Raw genomic sequence first — 17347 nt, 5'->3', positions numbered from 1 at the left:
CTCGAAGCTTGTTAAAAGAGGAATTGTCATGTCAAGCTTCAGGAGTGCACTTACAAAATCCTGTCTACATCTAACCGAACGCAGCTTTAGTAACCAGGTAGAGAGGCTTTCTGCTAGTGGCTATCCGCTTCACGTGCTTTCTTCTGTGGCCGAAGTTTTGTTGAAGAAACTGAAATGCTCCGCCAGTTCTGAACGTCAAACAAGTAAGCGAGTAGCAGCCATTCCCTATATCCACAAGATATCACATAATTTGAAAAGTGTTGGTAAAAGAGTCGGAGTGGATGTTGTTGTTTTTTCGGCCCCCGTTAAGTTATCAAGCTTGTGTATGCGTGTCAACAACCCAGGGAAAACTTTTCCCGATTGCCCCAAAAACCATGAATGCAAATTTGTGTCAAAAAAATGTCGTGTATTCCATTCCTCTAACCTGTAATAGGTTTTATATTGGCCAGACTGGACAGTGCTTAAATGATAGGCTCAGGCAGCACCGCAACAATGTAGATAACAAAGAGTCTCGTAATCTTAGCATGCATTGCCGTGAATGTGATTGCACCCCAGTTTAATTTTTGCCGAGTTGTTGCAAGGAACAAAGACCAGCTTTGCCGGGAAATTATCGAGGCTTCGAATATCAAGAAGTATGGTGATACATGTGTAAGTGCTGCTTCAGTGTCTTTATCACAAAAAGAACTTCGCTTCCTGAATCGCACTTCTTAGTTTGTGTTTGCTTGCAGGGTTCCCGGTGCATGAATTGTTCTATGCGTTGTTTTCTATTTTGGTGCCTGAATGTATTTATACGCGCAGCGTGCCAAATAAATGTCAGTTGCTAGTTCAGCGCTGTGTTGTCCTTTTCCTCCTTTCCTCTGCTCTCTTTTTTGGCCTTCGGCCTTGCGCTGTTTCAATCATATCATATCAACTCAAAGTTCTCACACAAAATCAACGTCTCAACATACCAACACCTGAAACTTGCATGATTGTCTCCATCATCATCATCATCAGCCTAACTACTAGTTTCACTGCAGGAAAGAGGCCACTCCCATATCTCTCAACTCTTCCCTCTGTGAGCTGTGGTCACCTTACCCTCGCAAATTTTCGAATCTGATTCCGCGACCCTCTCCCAACCCCTGCTGCGATTGCCTTCTCTTGAAATCCATTCCATCACTCAAAGAGACCACTGGTTATGTTGCCTTCGCATTACATGCCCTGCCCATGCATGACCATTTCTTCTTCTTGATTTCAACACAGAAATTTTCATTTGTTCCCTCACCCACTCTGCTCTCTTCTTATCTCTAAACATTACACCTATCATTTTCCTTCCTACAGCTCGCTGCATTGTCCTCTCAATTCCAAGTTCCAGCATTTTCATTAGCGTCCATGCTTCTACCCGATAGGCAAGTACCGGTAAGACACGGCTGCTATATAGTACTTTTCTTTTGAGGGGTACTAATAAGCTGCTATTCCCGACCTGGAGTACCATATTTACCCAATTCCAACGCGCCCCCGATTCCAACGCGCACCCAATTTACGGCACCAAAAAAAAAAAAAAAATCAAGCCCTGATTCTAACGCGCGCCCGATATTGGTAATGAAAAAAAAAAACTACAAGCCCCGCTTCTAACGTGCATGTAACTTCCACGAATGAAAATAATTTGCAACTGTTTTTATATTTTAAGGAGAGATGCGGGTGAAAAAAACGCTATTTTTTCGATAAAGTCGATTTTGTATTTTCTTGCGTTTTGTATTCCCCCAAGCCTCTTCTTTTATTTATAAAAAAATCAAAGCCGATAATCAAGGGGAAGTTAGTAAAAAATGCAATTAAAGCACTCGCGAAAGTGCGAATTTGACCGAATTTTGGGAACGCGGCATTTCGCTCCACGGCGTCGCCCGCTCTTGAATTTTCGTGGGAAAGTAGGCCTACCCATCTCGCATTCTTGATAAAAATACGAAAAAAAAAGATTGTTTCCGCCCGAGTCGAGCGTCGCGACTGGCCCTTCAAATCACGTGGTACGATCGGAGCCCTTCCATTGGCTACGAGCATTCCACCGCACGGTCGGACGCAGACGCTCTTTCTTCGTTCTGCCGCCACCGAGACGTGAACCAACGCTTCTGCCCGGGATGTCCTCCTTTATCCGCTATGGATGTGACTGAGAAACGAGATTTTCGTTCACACAAGTTCCTGACAAAGCATCAGTATAAAGGAAGACGCCCCAAGCGCAAGCGGAGAGCTCCAGTGACGGGAGGTTCGTCTGCTGCTAGGCGTAACTGCGGCAACGGCGACGCATTATTTGGATCCTTCAAGCTTCTTGCGGAGCATCCATGACTTCGTCAGTGCATCTCAGCGAAAGATAGAGATCTTCGAAGGCCAAGACGAGCGTAAAAACGAGCGTGGAAGCGCTGTTATCTGAGAGATCGGCATGATGCACGACCTCGTCAGCGGCGCGGCGTGCCCCGCCTGCGGACGGTGTAATCTCTGTCAGAGAATCGGCCGCAAAACAGAAAGGACTCTCATCGTTTTTGGAGACGCGTTTCTGACAACCATTGTTTCATCAACATATTTTTCGAGCCGCGCATCTCGATCGTGCAACGGCAGTGATGAGGCGTTGGCCCGTGGCAGTGCCACGGGATACCGTTGCCGTGAACGTGGTCGCTACGCACGCGACCAATGACAAGCGCCACACCGGTTGAAAACGACTCCTGCGACGCAAAAAACGACGAGCAAACGTTTGCCAGCAGTTAGTGAGCTCCCACATGGTATAATGGCGATGACGATGGGCAGCTATGGGGCAGTTTCGGTTTGCACTCGAATCCAACACGCATGCGATTTTGAGACGTATTTTCCCCGAAAAAAGGTGCGCATTGGAATTGGGTAAATACGGTACCTCCCAAATGCTCGCGGAAACAATACTCTCCTTTTGTGGTTTCGCACACAACACATCAAGCAGTTATTGGCGATTTCACACTCATTCCATCCTTTCTTTTATAATGTGGAACAAAGAAACCAAATCCCACCTTGTGCCGCGGAAGCTGCCGAAGTTGCATTGTCCACGCGTGTCGTCCAAATGGAACCCTCACCAAAAGCGTCACAGTTGGGAGTGCTCCTGCATTGATGGTTGCCTGGTTAAAACTACAAAGCATTATAAATGTCACAGCTGAATAGTGCTCACAGTCTACAATTATGTTTTGGTTTCAACAATGTGGGTAAGTCACGATACAAAGCGAATCCAATTTTCAAGGAAAGCCAGGAAGTCGTCGAAAACGATGCCAACTGTCCAGCGGATAGTCCATCTTCCAGTATGGCCTCCAGGACACCAACAACATTCATACATATGCAAAGGAATGTACTTGCTCAACTGTGTATGCAGTGAAGGACAGGTGCCCGTTTGACTCCCAGGAAAAGAAATCAACAAAAATACTAATGTGGCCACGGGAGACAATGTGCCACAAAGCTTTTCTTCGAATTTCCATGAATTCTGCGGGGTGATCACAGGTATTTTTTGATTTCCCATACATTTCACTGCCTTGCTTTCATTTGTGTTGGCACTATATCGAGTTTAACAAACATACCACAGCAACACCTCAGCTGTGAGGGATGACGAAGTGGAGGGCTCATTCTTTTAGATTCCACTGCCTTTGTAATAGCGCTTTTAGTGCTCCTTCGGGATTCCATTGCCTTCCATTTCTTTCAGTTAGTTCCCTTTAAGCTACAATAACAAATTACAAAAGAAAGCATCTTCAGTTCCCGATTGAAGACAAAGTCTAGCAGCCCCTATTACAAATTTACATCTTACAGAGATTGGAGCTTCGCCGTTCAGGGCAGCTGCTGATGCCGCGGAAGGCCAAAGGAGCCATTAGTCCATATAAAAGGGCTATTCGAGCCAGTCGCCCCTAAACATAACACATTTTTTCTGCCTTTAAATGCTCACAACAATAGGACATTGCCAGTGCCACAGCGACACGCTTAGGAATAGGGCTGCCACCTAAAGGCCTTGATCCGGAAGGCGTTTACCATACAGCCTTTAACCTAAAGGCCTTTGGCCTAAAGGTATTTTACCTAAAGGCCTACATCAATAAGAGCTTTAATCTAAAGGCCTTTATGTTGAAGGCATAACACAGCGTCCAGCGTAATAGAGGTGCAGTTTCCTCCACCCACTGGTATAAAGGATAGTTGGCAAACAAACTCACCCTGGTCATTTCCAAGGTTCTGTTCCAAGACGGCAATGACGGCGGAGTTCTGGGCGACAAAGTAGCGGAAGTGTCTGCCCACGGCCTCCGGCAGCGATGACGTCGTGGCATCCGCGTTTCCAAACTTGAGCAGCGCTTCCTCGTCGAGCAGGGAAGACAGCGTCTCAGGGCCGGCCAACTTGGGGAAGTAGCCCTGTGGGGGGCAACGGAAGGCCATGCTCAGTGTTTCACTAGTCCTGTGTGCCAGAAAACAAGAACCATGGAAGATAGACTGGTTTCCGAATGCAGATATCTCTTCCTTTAATCCCTTTTGCTATAAATATCAGACACTTACAAGCTGGAAATGAAAAGTATTATGCTATACAGAGGCCCACTAAATTTTATGGGAAATGGGGAAAATAAAAGGGACAGACTACAAAGCTTCCACTGCAGGTAAAATAGGAAAATCCTGTGCCAGACTTCAGGTGGGCCTGTTATTATAGTCCTACGCCAGTAAAAAAAAAAAAAATCCCTTAACTTCAATCGAGCAATTAAAGCAATGTTAAAGAACCCCAGGTGGTCAAAATTTCCGGAGCCCTTCACTACGGCGTCCCTCATAGCCTGAGTTGCTTTGGGACATTAAACACCAATAAACCAAACCAAACCAATTAAAGCAATAATTATCGCAAAACAACGCATTTCAGACATGAAAGAAACAGGCAGACCTTTACACAGAACAAAGCACATACAAATTAGACCCCTGCTGTAACTCCGTCATGACATGTGCTACATAATAAACAAGACATGATGAAGCTCAAGCCACAAATGGCTTCCTCACCGCGTGGTCCATCATGCAAGACAGCAGTGCTTCAGCGGCATCTCGGACACGCAGAGATGAAGGCTTGAGCTCCTTTTCGGCCTTCAACTGAGGCACATCGGACACTTTGGGCTGGAATGCACACGCAACGATCAATTAAAGCGCTCACACTTGAGCAGACAATCCCCAATGTCTAACATAAAAGCTCGACTGTCGCATCCCTGTAATGCCTGGAATATCACATTTGATGTAGATTGTAAGAATGTACGTGATGTTCATTTATGCTTGCAACTCCGCATCAATTCCTTATAGCATTGCAGAACACCCTTTTCGGATGTGTTTATCCAAACAAGGTCAAAATGCCAGCCTCTACAGATGCAAGAGGCCATATTGAAGACAACTTCATGCAAAACCTAATCCTAAATGCAGAATAGCCCAAGATTTCTTAGCTCGTACTTCTTATGCTCAAAGCATTGTGCACTAAGAAGTGATGGAGAAGCATTGAATTTCACTACTGATACAGGCACCTAAGTACTTGTATGCTTGTATGCAGTTTCATTATTCTTAGATACTCATCAGCCATCTTAAATTTGTTAATTTTAATATGTAGAAACTAAATTTTTCTTAATAAGTCTACCAGTTTTATTACATTCATGTAATGCAGCTGTTACAACGCCTGCGTAACGCAACATTCTGCAACAGCATAATGTTGTGTTGCACAGAGTATATATCTTCAGTCATTTATATCTTTTTTTTCTTTTGTTTCTTCCAAGTATGATCTTGGCACAAATATAAGCACAGCCACTTAGACAGTGCCATGCGCGAACGACACAAGCACTAGTTCACGCCGATGCAAACAGGGCGCGCTGTGGATCCATGATATGTAAGAAAGGAAGTGGTGCGGCACTGCTCAGCTTTCCTCCTCTCCTTCCCTTGCATTCCTTTGTTTTTCTACGCCGACATCACCAATGCCATGAAGTGTGCCCTTAAGTGCGGCCATACTAAACAGAGGTCGGCTCACCTGAGACTTGGAGCCCGAGATGCCCAGTTCGACGACCTCCAGAACATGGTGCATGCTTTCCTTATCCTGGAGCAGTATCGGGTGCGCCATGAGCCAGGCCGTGAGACACTGGAAGGCAGCGACGATGGTCGAGTGGAGGTCGCGTGAGTGCAGCTGTGGTGGCCGCTGGCACTGGTACACGATGAAGTCGCAGATCCACTTGACGGCGCGCGGGCACTCCAGAGAGTCTGCATCCCAGGAGACAGAACAGGCGCGTGAGCGCAGGCTCAATAATCGCAAACCCATCATCATCATTTCTACGTGGGCCAAACAGGCAGGTGCCTCAATGAACGCCTGTTGGAACACGCTAGTTCTTTGGGAGGCTCCTGTTCGCCAAAATTGGCTGCACATTGCAAATCCTGCCTGTGCACTGCGTACTTTGACAACACTGTTGTGCTCTATCGTCATAAAGAGCAACTAGTACGGGAAGTAGTACAGGCATATCATATCTTCACAGAAGGTGACTCATGTGTGAGCAGCACTTCGGTGGCCTTGTCTAAGCGCGAGATATATCTGTTGGAACAACGTGGGAGCCTGTAGGTGCTTACTCCGGCAATTGTTATCTCCCTTCCTTTTATGTTAGTAGTTTGCGATGATGGCGTTAGGCTGTGACACAGCGATTAGAGATTATTTATATGCGGTCTTCCGATTAAAACAGTCAGTCGTAGGTCAGCGCGTGTTCGTGTCTCTCTTTTTCTGGTCCTTCATTTTCGTTGCACTGTTTTGTTCCTTAAAGATGCTATACCAACTCGCCCACTATGCTATGTTGCTACAAATCATCATCATCACCAGCCTGACTACGCCCACTGCAGGGCAAGGGCCTCTCCCATGTCTCTCCAATTTACCCTGTCCTCTGCCAGTTGCGGCCACCGTATCCCCGCAAACTTCTTAATCTCACCCGCCCACCTACCTTTCTGCCGCCCCCTGCTATGTTTGCCTTTAAAAGCCAGCGGTTATCTTGCCTTCGCATTACATTACCCACGAGCATTCATAAAACAGCATCCGCAGGCGATTAACATCGTGGATGAAGATCTAGAGTTGCAGCGGAACCATGAGGCATGCCCGTGTGCTGTGCAATGTCAGTGCATGTTAGAGGTCCCTAGGAGATCAAAATTTATCAGGGCCCTCCACTAAGGCGGGCACCTCTTTCTGTCTTCGTTCTTTCACTTTCTCCATGGCATGGCTGAGGTGCCCACCCAGAAGTCAAACAGTTGCTGTGCCTTTTCTTTTCATAATAAAACCAATTTATTTATTTATTTAAGCAATTAAAAGGTAAGGTGTGCCAGTGAGGCTTAACATCCCTAAGAGATGGCACACAGGAGGGCCCTGGATTAATTTTGACCCCCTGAAGTTCTTTAATATGCACTCACATCACACAGTGCAGGCACTTGTTTGCAAATCACCGCCATCAAAATAAGCTTGGCATGATTGGAATTCAATCTCTCCTGTACATATGTTATAGTGTAAGTAGATTACTTTTATACTGTACCCCTTTCCCCCCCCTATATCCTTTCTGCCTGTCCCCTCACCTCTTTCATCTCATTTCTCCAGTCTGCCTGCTATCCCTTCATCTCCGCTGCCCCAGCTCGGGTGCTTCTTTCTTTTCCTCCCTTTTATTATTATTTTAAATAAACTACTACTACTACTACTACTACTAATTCAATCTCACAACCCTTGGCTCAGTAACCGAGCATCAAAACCACTGAGCCATATAAGAAGGTTTATGCAGAAAACAGACTGCAGAAAACACAGCACTGTGTTTTTTTGTCGCACAAAGTCTTGCAACATTTTGAAAATTGAAAACTAGATTTTGAGGAAAGAAAGTGCACAGTAATTTTCCCAGATCTCAGTGGAACTGTGCCATAAGGTAAGGGAGAAAAGTGGAAATGAAAGAAGAAAGAGAGAAACAGTGGGCTTCTTGTAAACAGTAACAGAAGGCATGCCGACTAGTACTTACAAAGAGTTTGAAGATCTGTTGAAGAAAAGCAAAAAAACAATCAGCCACACCACACACAGGCAAAAAATGAGCCCTGCCAACCTCGACTGCTTTCTATATATGCCATCATATATCTTTTGCACTGTCACCTACATTAAATATAAAACAGGAACTACAAAGTGCACTGTCGACCAAAAACACACAAAAGTAACACTGGAGCAAAGGGGATGCAAGACAAACAGCTGGGCAGAAATAGGCAAACTAAGGAAACCCCGAATGATCACATTATGTGCATGAAAGCAGAGTTTTCTGTTACGACATACTACGTCAACACCACTGAAGGCTGCGGCCCTCACAAAGTTGAGTGCTGTGGCTGAAATGCCAGCGCTGGACTGAGAAACCGTCATCTTTGTGCCTTTCTAGCTTCTGCTGGTCTTCATTATCTACGCTCTTCTTCTGGACTGTTCAGTGCATATGCTAGCCATGCCAATCCACAAAAACCAGGAACACGATGCCTTTAATGCTCTTACCCTTAACAACCGGCATTTACACTAGTGAACTAACGTAGTAATGAGGCTAGCTGGTCATTGCTACATAAAGGAATTGAGCTATAGGTACTCCCACACTGAAAGTTTACAAGCCAATTGTTTCGCAGTAAAGACTGCGGCAACTCAGAAGAATTTGCTACATCATCATGTGCGTCATGACTGCAACAACAGCTACTTTAGGCAGCTGCAATAGCCCTACACAACATAACCCCACAGTGCCCACGCAGCGAAAATGAAGGATAGAAGTTCCGAACTTCAAGCACTGTGGGGACGCCTTCGTCCCCTGCGTTCACTTTCCCGCACTGCACCCCACTGTTGTTAGCTGCCCCCGAAAAGCACTCCCTTTAGTTTGGTTACTCTAGCTAACAGGGGAGGGCGCTCGCGTCGCAGCGACAGCAGCGCCACGGATGGCGTGTTTGGCCGCTCGCGCGCGGGGGAAGGCCAGGTCTCTTCTGCTCCGCATCGGGAAGCGTGTTGGACGTTCACGCGCAAAGCTCCGCTCTTGGCCGCGGGCGTCCTCGTGTGGAAACTTCTTCCCCTCAGCTCGTTCCGTCGGGCCTCGGAGTTTATCCCTTTGCCCTACCGTGGGCGGACGTTCGCTCGTAGCCGTGCTGGTGAGTCGGACATCCTAGATTCCTCAGTGTATTTTGTTGCTAGCTGGCGTTATTGTTGCTATAGCAATAAATGCCTTGTTTGTGTCAGCCAGTGTGTCGTTCCTTTGTTCCCGTAGAGCAAGGCCCGCCGTGGTCGGCGTGCGCTCAGTAGCGTACGCGACCACGGGGTGGGGTCCGCGCGGTTTTGAACTGAGTCAGCCGCGCTTAAATGGGGAATACGTGTTTATCTCCCCCATTTTAACCCCACAGCACTTAGTTATTACTGGCCACCTACACATTAGAAACGTGAAAAAAAGCCGGTGCATTTCTTGAGAAAAGTGATATCACTGCGCAATTAAAATGGGCAATTCAGATAAATTATTGAAGGTCCAAACCCTGTGAAACTGCGCACACAAACCTAGGCTTATGAAGTGAAGGCTTGAATTCAACATGATTCCATCACCTGCTTGATGTAGCAGTTCACCCGTAGTATCTCTAGGAGCTGACATGTTTGCTTTGCTTTCAACATTATGTTGGGGAAATGTAAACCTGAGTTTTGTCCGTGATCTAGTTGTCTTTCTTTTTTTTTTTCAAAATGTATAAATAATATGAATATGTGCATTTGTAAACCCATTCTTCCTTTTCACGATGTATTACGCTGTTATCCAAACCACTACAAGCTGCTGTTAACACTAACAAGTTGCCAAACCTGGCTCATTCTGTTACGTTATATGAGCTTGACAATCTTATAACTGCCCTTCCTGTAATAATCACAGATGGAATTGGCAGTATCTATAAATAAATAATAAATAAATAAAAAACTGCGAGGACACTTTGGCATCTAAAGTGTTGAGAGGCAAAAGCCGAGAACACTATGCCGTGACGACTTCCGGTGGATGTAATGTCACACCATTTCCGTGGGTATATTGATACCAAAGTTATACATCTTTCGCGGATCTTAAGTGTCCATTATGCTTAAATGCACATTTTTGCACCTAATTTGACACAAATCCAACATTTTTCCGACCATTCTGTGACAATTTTCACTATGTTGTGACGACTTTCTGTGAATGTGACGTCACACCGTTCCCGTTGGCTATATCGACGTCCGCGCTGTTTCGACGCAATTTCGACATTTTTGCCCACAATTAATTAACTAATTAAGCTACAGTCATCAAACTTGGCTTCTAGGTTCATTTCTTCCTCTTCTATCTGAAGCAACCATTGGTTTTCTTCTATCTTTTTTAGTTCCCGAATTAAACGCATGCGACACGCTTTTAACGGACGATAGTATGAGCCATTAAAGGCTTTTGCCTTAATAATCTGAGGATTTGATAATCTTTCAGGAGTGGAGACAACAACTATTTGATTCACACCATTCGTATTGCATGCAGTAAGCAAGAAAATGCAGGGCTTTAAGAATTCGCAAAAAAGCAAGAACGAGAGAGCGCCTTCACCTTGTACCGGTTGGCGTATTCTCGCAAGCCCGGAGAGCACCTCGAGAGCGGCCAGGGACACATGCAGGTCATTCTTCCAGGAGGAAATCAGGCGATGGCAGACGAGGTAGATGGAACGCACAAACAGAGCGTTGGCCGAATCTAGGAGAGGAAAAATGGGCCGCCATTAGACAACAGCCAATGAAAAGTAGGTTCGCTCGCTTGACTAGACAGGCCCGATAATTGCTTCCGAGCATGTGGCTTCAGCGGCATCAACAGCCACTAATACACTACGCATTCGTTAAAGGGAAACTAAAGCAGTTTTGGAATTCGACGAGTTTAAGGTTGCCGTATGTGTGAAATGTGCTGGTAAAGCATGCGAAATCGTTTTGCTCTAGCATCTGAAATGGTGGCGTAATTGCCGAATAAAGTCGTTGTTCACGTTCAGGCTTCTCTGAAGTGCACAGCGACGGGCAGAGGCCCCGATAATGACGTCATGTATGACTGCACTACGTTTCTAGAGAAGAAACAGTTATTCCATGGAAGAAAACCGATGCCATCGAAGGTAAAGCTCACAATGCATTGCTTGGCGCCATCTGACGACATGCAGGTGTAAGCAGCGGACATTGAAATTTCGGCAACAATGACGTCACTGCCGAGTTTCCTGGCACTCCTCCAACGTAGTGAGGAGAAGCCTAAACATTGTCGCGGTTGTAATCGACGATTATGTCACCATTTTAAATGCTAGTGCAAAAATACTTTGCATGGTTTATCTAGAAGCTTAATAGATTCAAATTCTTGAATAACCTTGAATTCTCATAAAACCGTTTCAGCTTCCCTTTAATTGAAACTCAATTAGAATTGTTCATTTATTTAAACTGAAGCTAGTCCCATAAACTGTATTAGAAGGCTCAAGTTATTTCAAACTGCAAAATTCAAACAAATCTTCAGTCACTTTCAAGTTTCACTTACTGAAAACTGACTGTAAAAATTAAGCACACGTTCGTTTTACACAATTAAGGCTGCTGAATTGTGTGAAATACTGCGCCAGTCTATTTAGAAAATCTTGCGACCATGAGCAAAGTAAATTGATTACGACCTGCACATAAGTACAGTACTAATAAACATCTGGAATGTGCACAGTTGTGGCTAATATACCAGGTGGCGACTATTGAAGTTCAATAAGTATACTTATCGTGCCTTAAAAACACAGTTCAAATGCAGCTATACAATGACAGCATAGGTGCTAACAGATTGAATTTGTTAACACAAAGCAAGACACATGCAGGAAAAAACACACACAGCACACAGAGGAAGCAGGATGTCAATCATTGAGAGAAAGGGTGACAATTACACACTAACTACCACCATAAGTAAGCATCACACTTACATTACATAAGTTTACTAATAAAGGAAAGTGGCTTCAAACATAAAATAAATTACGCAAGTGGCAAAAAATTGCAGTCCTCATCTAGTAAGTGCTAGTATTGGCTTTAATGAATTAGCAGAAATTTACAGCATAGTAATCGACATTTGCAGTCATCTCAAGTGCAAGGAAACATGTTGAAGAAATTCGATCACATTAATAGGTCTCCTAATGTGTTTGTACAGCTCTGCACGTTAAATTATCGATTAACAATAAAGGTGTTCACATTTGGAGTTCGGAATCAGATCCACTGTTTGAAGCACATTGCATCTCTTGGGAACTTTTCTAAACCATAAAGAAGTCATCTCCATTAATGCCATGTCCCTATGATGTATTCAGCGTCACATACAAACTATATTCAAATACAGTGTATTGAGTGAGAGTGCTTGGAGCACAGTTAGTAACCGGCAATAATCCAGTACTAGTACTTGTTTTGATAGCACACATTTCAGCTCCTACTGCTACATTCTAACAAGACCAGATGCAAAGAATGAGGCAGCAACACAGGGACAGTTTCTGTCAGTACACATAAAAACCATCTTTTAACCCACACAATCTCCGCAGACACCATGCACACCTTGGGGAGAACAAGGCTATACAGCAAACACATGACATCTAAACAGGAAACGGGTAACTTGCGTACAAGCAGCCACAAGAATGACTGCACACAACCTTGTTTTTGCTGCATCACAGTGGGAAGCCACTGAGCAAAATGCAAAATGCAATTACACAATGCTCAGGTACAATTTATTATGTAGACAATGTTTCACTCGAAATGAAAAAAATTTTGATGCTACGATGCATGCTCTTCTACACAGAATTTAATGCACGTCAGGTCGGAGCCATGCAATATTAAGTCTCACATACACTTTAGCCAATGTGGTTAAAATTCTAGCGCTGAAAAATAAAAGAACTTGTATTTTGTACTTTGCGCAGTGTTGACACTCAACTTACATTATGGCCCAATTACAGGGCTAGTATTTCGTCACCCATGTCACCCAGATCGAAAGAGCGAAGTTAAATGCGAAGTCTTTACATGACTGACTGCGTCCGGCTCTAGTTTTACAAATGCAAAGTATTTTTCATGACGTGTGAACTTATAACAGGCAGATCTGAAAGTAAAAGAGCTGTAAAAACCATTGCGAACTTCTAAGGCACTTTATGCAAGCAAAGTAGAGGGTAATCTATCCAAAGAACAATTGAGACTGACAATGCTACTTAGCACGACATCGGCATGATAGAATTCAGCCAGCAACACGAACCGAAGGTGTTAGCATTCTTTAGTCACGACACTAACACTTCATCCATTCAACACCAGTGACATCAAACAGTACAGTTCACAAACACATGCGTCAGCTGTAACACACAGCAGATTCTACAGGACAAAGAGCCAATGCTCTGCATTCAATTTAAAAGATGACGTTGAGAGAAGCCAGTTAGTAGTCCACTTTCTTGTAAAAGCTCATGCTGAGAAAGTGAGCTCAGTAAAGTTTTATGCTTCACCCAGAACTGATAGAACATATTACTATATTTGCTGCTATCTAACAGCACGGACCCTTTACTGTGAAGTTGCTAGACAAAATTTGCGACCTAACCAGCCATTTTTATGAAAGCCACATGACAAGCCTAGTGAGAAATCATCGATGCATATGTAGTAGGCATAATGAGAATGAAAAAAAAATTCTTTATACTTCAGATGCAGCACTAGGCTACATATTAGATTTGCAACATATAAAGCCCCTTGGAGTGTATATTGCAAGGAATAAATACCTCTTGTATATTATGCCCACTGTAGGTGCAGAGGCCAATTACTACTGTACCTTCTTATTACAGGCAATAAACAATCACAGATTACTTCTTATGAACACACTGACGAATATAAAATGTGCCAAATGCGTTTCAATATCTAGTCTAAAACTGTAAATTCCTGTACAGTTTACACTTAGCCATAACTTGTACTTCAATCAATAGGTGGTCACCGCATAAATTTAGCTCCATCAATGAATTGTACATAATCATACACGTTATGAGAAATAACTGTCCAACTTTACAGTAGAAGATTCTGAAGTAAGTTTTTGCATGACCTACAAAAGTAATGCTGAAAATGCCAGCTTCAATGTAGTACTACTATATGCGCTGCATATGGAAACAATGGTTAGGCATTATATGATCAACTGCTTGTTACTGCTCGAGTGGTTATTATATGTGACTTGATCTACTTCTGAGACAAAATATGCTACTAACAGAACTGCCATGACTTTCCACATGCACAAACAGCAGAGAACAAGAGGACAGAATGACTATAAGTGAAACTGATGAAGTTAAGCAGACATGTAATATACTCCTACTAAACACATGGCAGCACCATTTTGCTTGACCTATTTCCAAGCTTCTATTCTTGTTATCTATAACCGATATAGTATTTGCTTAAATAGTGTCAAAGGCAAACTTCGTGCATGCCATTCCAGAGTGAAAGTCTGAAACGACGGTTACTTCTCCTTGGCTTGCCATTTTAGCGCTATGGACGGCAACGCTTTCAAGACAAGAAACAAATGGTGATCTGCCTAGTTTTTTGTGTCCTGTCTGAAAACTGATGGTCCCACATCTTGTATCATCCAGGGACTCTGAAACAAGGGGGCGCAACCCCCCCCCCCCCCCCCCCTTCACCCCCAGTCTCTAACTGCTTGCACTCAGATCAGATTTCTGGCGGAACACTTCAATTTCAGAATGTTATGACCATAAGGCACGTGTGGCTGAGCTAGTTGGCTCCATAGCCAGTCGTTAAGAATTTTGTTTGAGTAACCTAAACCAATTAGTATGTCCTGACAGAAGTTGTCAGCTGACTGACCTTGACCACGAGCATGATTAAAACATGGAATAAATAAATAAATAAATAAAACTCGAAGTCCTGCCCTGCCTGCCCCCCCCCAAAAAAAAGTTCCAGAGTCCCTGATATTGTCTTTGCCAAAAGTAACCAAGTAATAGGGTTTGTTCATTAATCTTGTAGTGGAGCACGTATGGCACCCCTTAACTCTTTCGCTACCGCAGAAAAATGGACGATTTGGAGTGTACGGAAAGAAAAATTTTTTTCACAAGAACTAATACACCCAGCACATATTGCAATGCATGAAATTGTAGCTTATTAGTTACACTTCTGAGTGAAACAAACAGAAGAGTTGTGTGTGCGAAAGTAAATGAACATTTATTTGTGAAATTTGCTAAAAACACAAAAAAAGTATATAGCAAAAACAAAAATTACCGGCTGCACTAAGCCAGAACTTGATTGGAGGAAAACTGGAATATACAAACTGTTGCACATGTTTATAGCTGTCATTATTCACAGTTTCAGCTATGAGAAAAATTTGCTGCACTTTCCATGGCCTGTCAAGTCAGGGGTCCCGTCTGTGGTGCCACTGTGAACAGCAATCAGGGGTGAAGATGTGAAGCAGAGGTAGACTGACAGGTGCTTCACATAAGGTTTTATCTTTGTTCCTCCCTTGTTCTCTGATAGCCGAGCTTGCAGTTTCTTCCTTTTTTTTAATTTTTTTCGGTTGGTGTTGAATGGATTCTATGGGAGGATTGGGGGCGTGGACTTCATTTCCCTCATCATACCCGAAGATTTCTTGAATGAGCTGCTCCCTGATAGCCATCTGATAAAATTTGGCATTTTAGGCAAGCTCTAAAACATCAGAATCAATGAAATAAGTTTTAGCGATGTGGTTCGAAAGCCAGGACACTTTCCAAGTCTTGCCAATAGATGCTGCCGCCACTGAATCATCCGGGTCCGTTACGTGCAAAAAAACAAACAAAAAAAGCGAAAAACCAATTTTGAGAAATGATTTTTGATGGCAGAGGGCCAGAATAGATTATTCTGGTATTTCAGTAGAAATAAAGTCGCGGCAGGTCAACAATTCCATTGTATATGATGATTCCAATGAACATCAGCATCTCCAACAGATTCACGTCTTCCCATGAGCCGTCATGCCGAACTTGCCGAAAATCTTCCTCCATGCCTACTTATTAGTGTTTCCGCACACAGTCTTCATCATTTCCGCCGTGAAGAGCATCAAAAAAAAGTCGAGAAGTCGAGCTAATCTCCGAGCGCCGCTCCACCGCGATGTGCCGATATGGACACCTAGCTGTCGTCTTGGTTGAAAAACGCGACGCGACCTTGAGCATTTGGCAAACTGCCTTCGCCATACGTTGTCAAGACCCTAAAGCACAAAAATAAACCATTCCCATCAATTACAAACCGTATGAACCGCAAAAAACCCACAGCGAACGAAAACAGAACTTGCATGCAAGTATGCGCTGACGTTCCAGGCTCCCGAGGCGAAGTCTCGCTGTTGAAACCGAAATCCAACGTTTGTACATTGTTGCCCGACTAATAACCACTGCTTTCGTCGCAAAAAACGAAACCGAAACCGGCCGACGTACTCGGTGTCAGCTTTTGTTTTCGAGGAGCGCGCGGCGACGCGGACGCCATTTTCTCCGGCTGACGCCGCTGCGGCCGTTCAAAGTTTTATTTTTCACGGCGCCCCCTCGTGTCAAAACCCTGAAACCAAGGCTGCAATCGAAAGAGCAGTTGTAGAGCTTGCTAGCTAGATGGCGGAGCACGTTCACGACTCTCCAAAATGAGCTTTTTTGCGCGGGCGATTTGAATCGATCATATGCGATCGATGGCCTATGGCGCGGTAGCGAAAGAGTTAAGTTATACATCTGTCTAGGGTAAAGAGAACTCTTGTCCTCACCTTTCCAGACATTTTGGTGATTAGGGGTGCCGTTTGGGCTCCATCATACAGCCGAGGTAAAAACCTTGCCGCCTGGTTAGGTATTTTTGGCAAAGACTGAACACCATAAGTGGCTCTTATCTCAGTCATCCCCGCAAAAGCTTCACAATGCAAACAAAACTCAAGTACAGCACCGCTTAGAAAAAGTTACTACACAACAAGATGCAGAGTTTGTCCACAACCCAGACGGCAAGCCAGCTAGCTGTTAAAGGTTTGCCAAAAAACTGCTCATTTTGAGTCCGGTACTTTGTGAGCAGTGCTTGGGTTAATCACGTCTGCAAACCATACCACAATGCACACCAACAACGGAGAGGCAACAGCTACGGATGCTTCGCAGCTAACTGCCACAGCATCCCACAGGGACCAAAACCACACAGACTTCTACAAACAAGCACTCCATACGCATTCTCCGCTCAAAGACAGAAGCGCACACGAAATGTAGGCCACACAGAGGGGAGGCAAGCGTCATCCGGCCGAGTTCATTTACCACAGTCTTCCAAGGCCGGCCAGGATTCTCCGTCTGAGTCGGAGGATGCGCTGTGCGATTTCTCTCGCAGCGAGTCATCATCTGTGCAGGGTGGAACGCC

At 44.3% G+C, this 17347-nt stretch overlaps 1 protein-coding gene across 12 annotated transcripts in view; it reads right to left on the bottom strand.

Moving 5' to 3' along the window:
* Positions 1-17347, bottom strand: part of LOC149330416 (ral GTPase-activating protein subunit beta) — a 69188-nt gene that overhangs the window by 14117 nt on the left and 37724 nt on the right. For 11 of the 12 annotated variants that reach the window (XM_089560960.1, XM_089560970.1, XM_089560961.1 and 8 more), the window contains 6 exons: positions 17248-17328; positions 10566-10706; positions 5993-6219; positions 4993-5103; positions 4176-4368; positions 3003-3091 (listed from right to left, as the gene is read on the bottom strand). In XM_089560960.1, the coding sequence (XP_089417086.1) occupies positions 3003-3091; positions 4176-4368; positions 4993-5103; positions 5993-6219; positions 10566-10706; positions 17248-17328 (842 nt within the window). The remainder of the gene's footprint in view (positions 1-3002; positions 3092-4175; positions 4369-4992; positions 5104-5992; positions 6220-10565; positions 10707-17247; positions 17329-17347) is intronic. The other variant, XM_089560967.1, reaches the window with a different exon arrangement.

This window comes from Amblyomma mixtum, chromosome 9 (assembly GCF_055824585.1).
Source record: "Amblyomma mixtum isolate Tamu chromosome 9, ASM5582458v1, whole genome shotgun sequence".
Classification (NCBI taxonomy): Eukaryota; Metazoa; Arthropoda; class Arachnida; order Ixodida; family Ixodidae; genus Amblyomma; species Amblyomma mixtum.
This window is presented reverse-complemented; position numbering and strand designations above follow the sequence as displayed.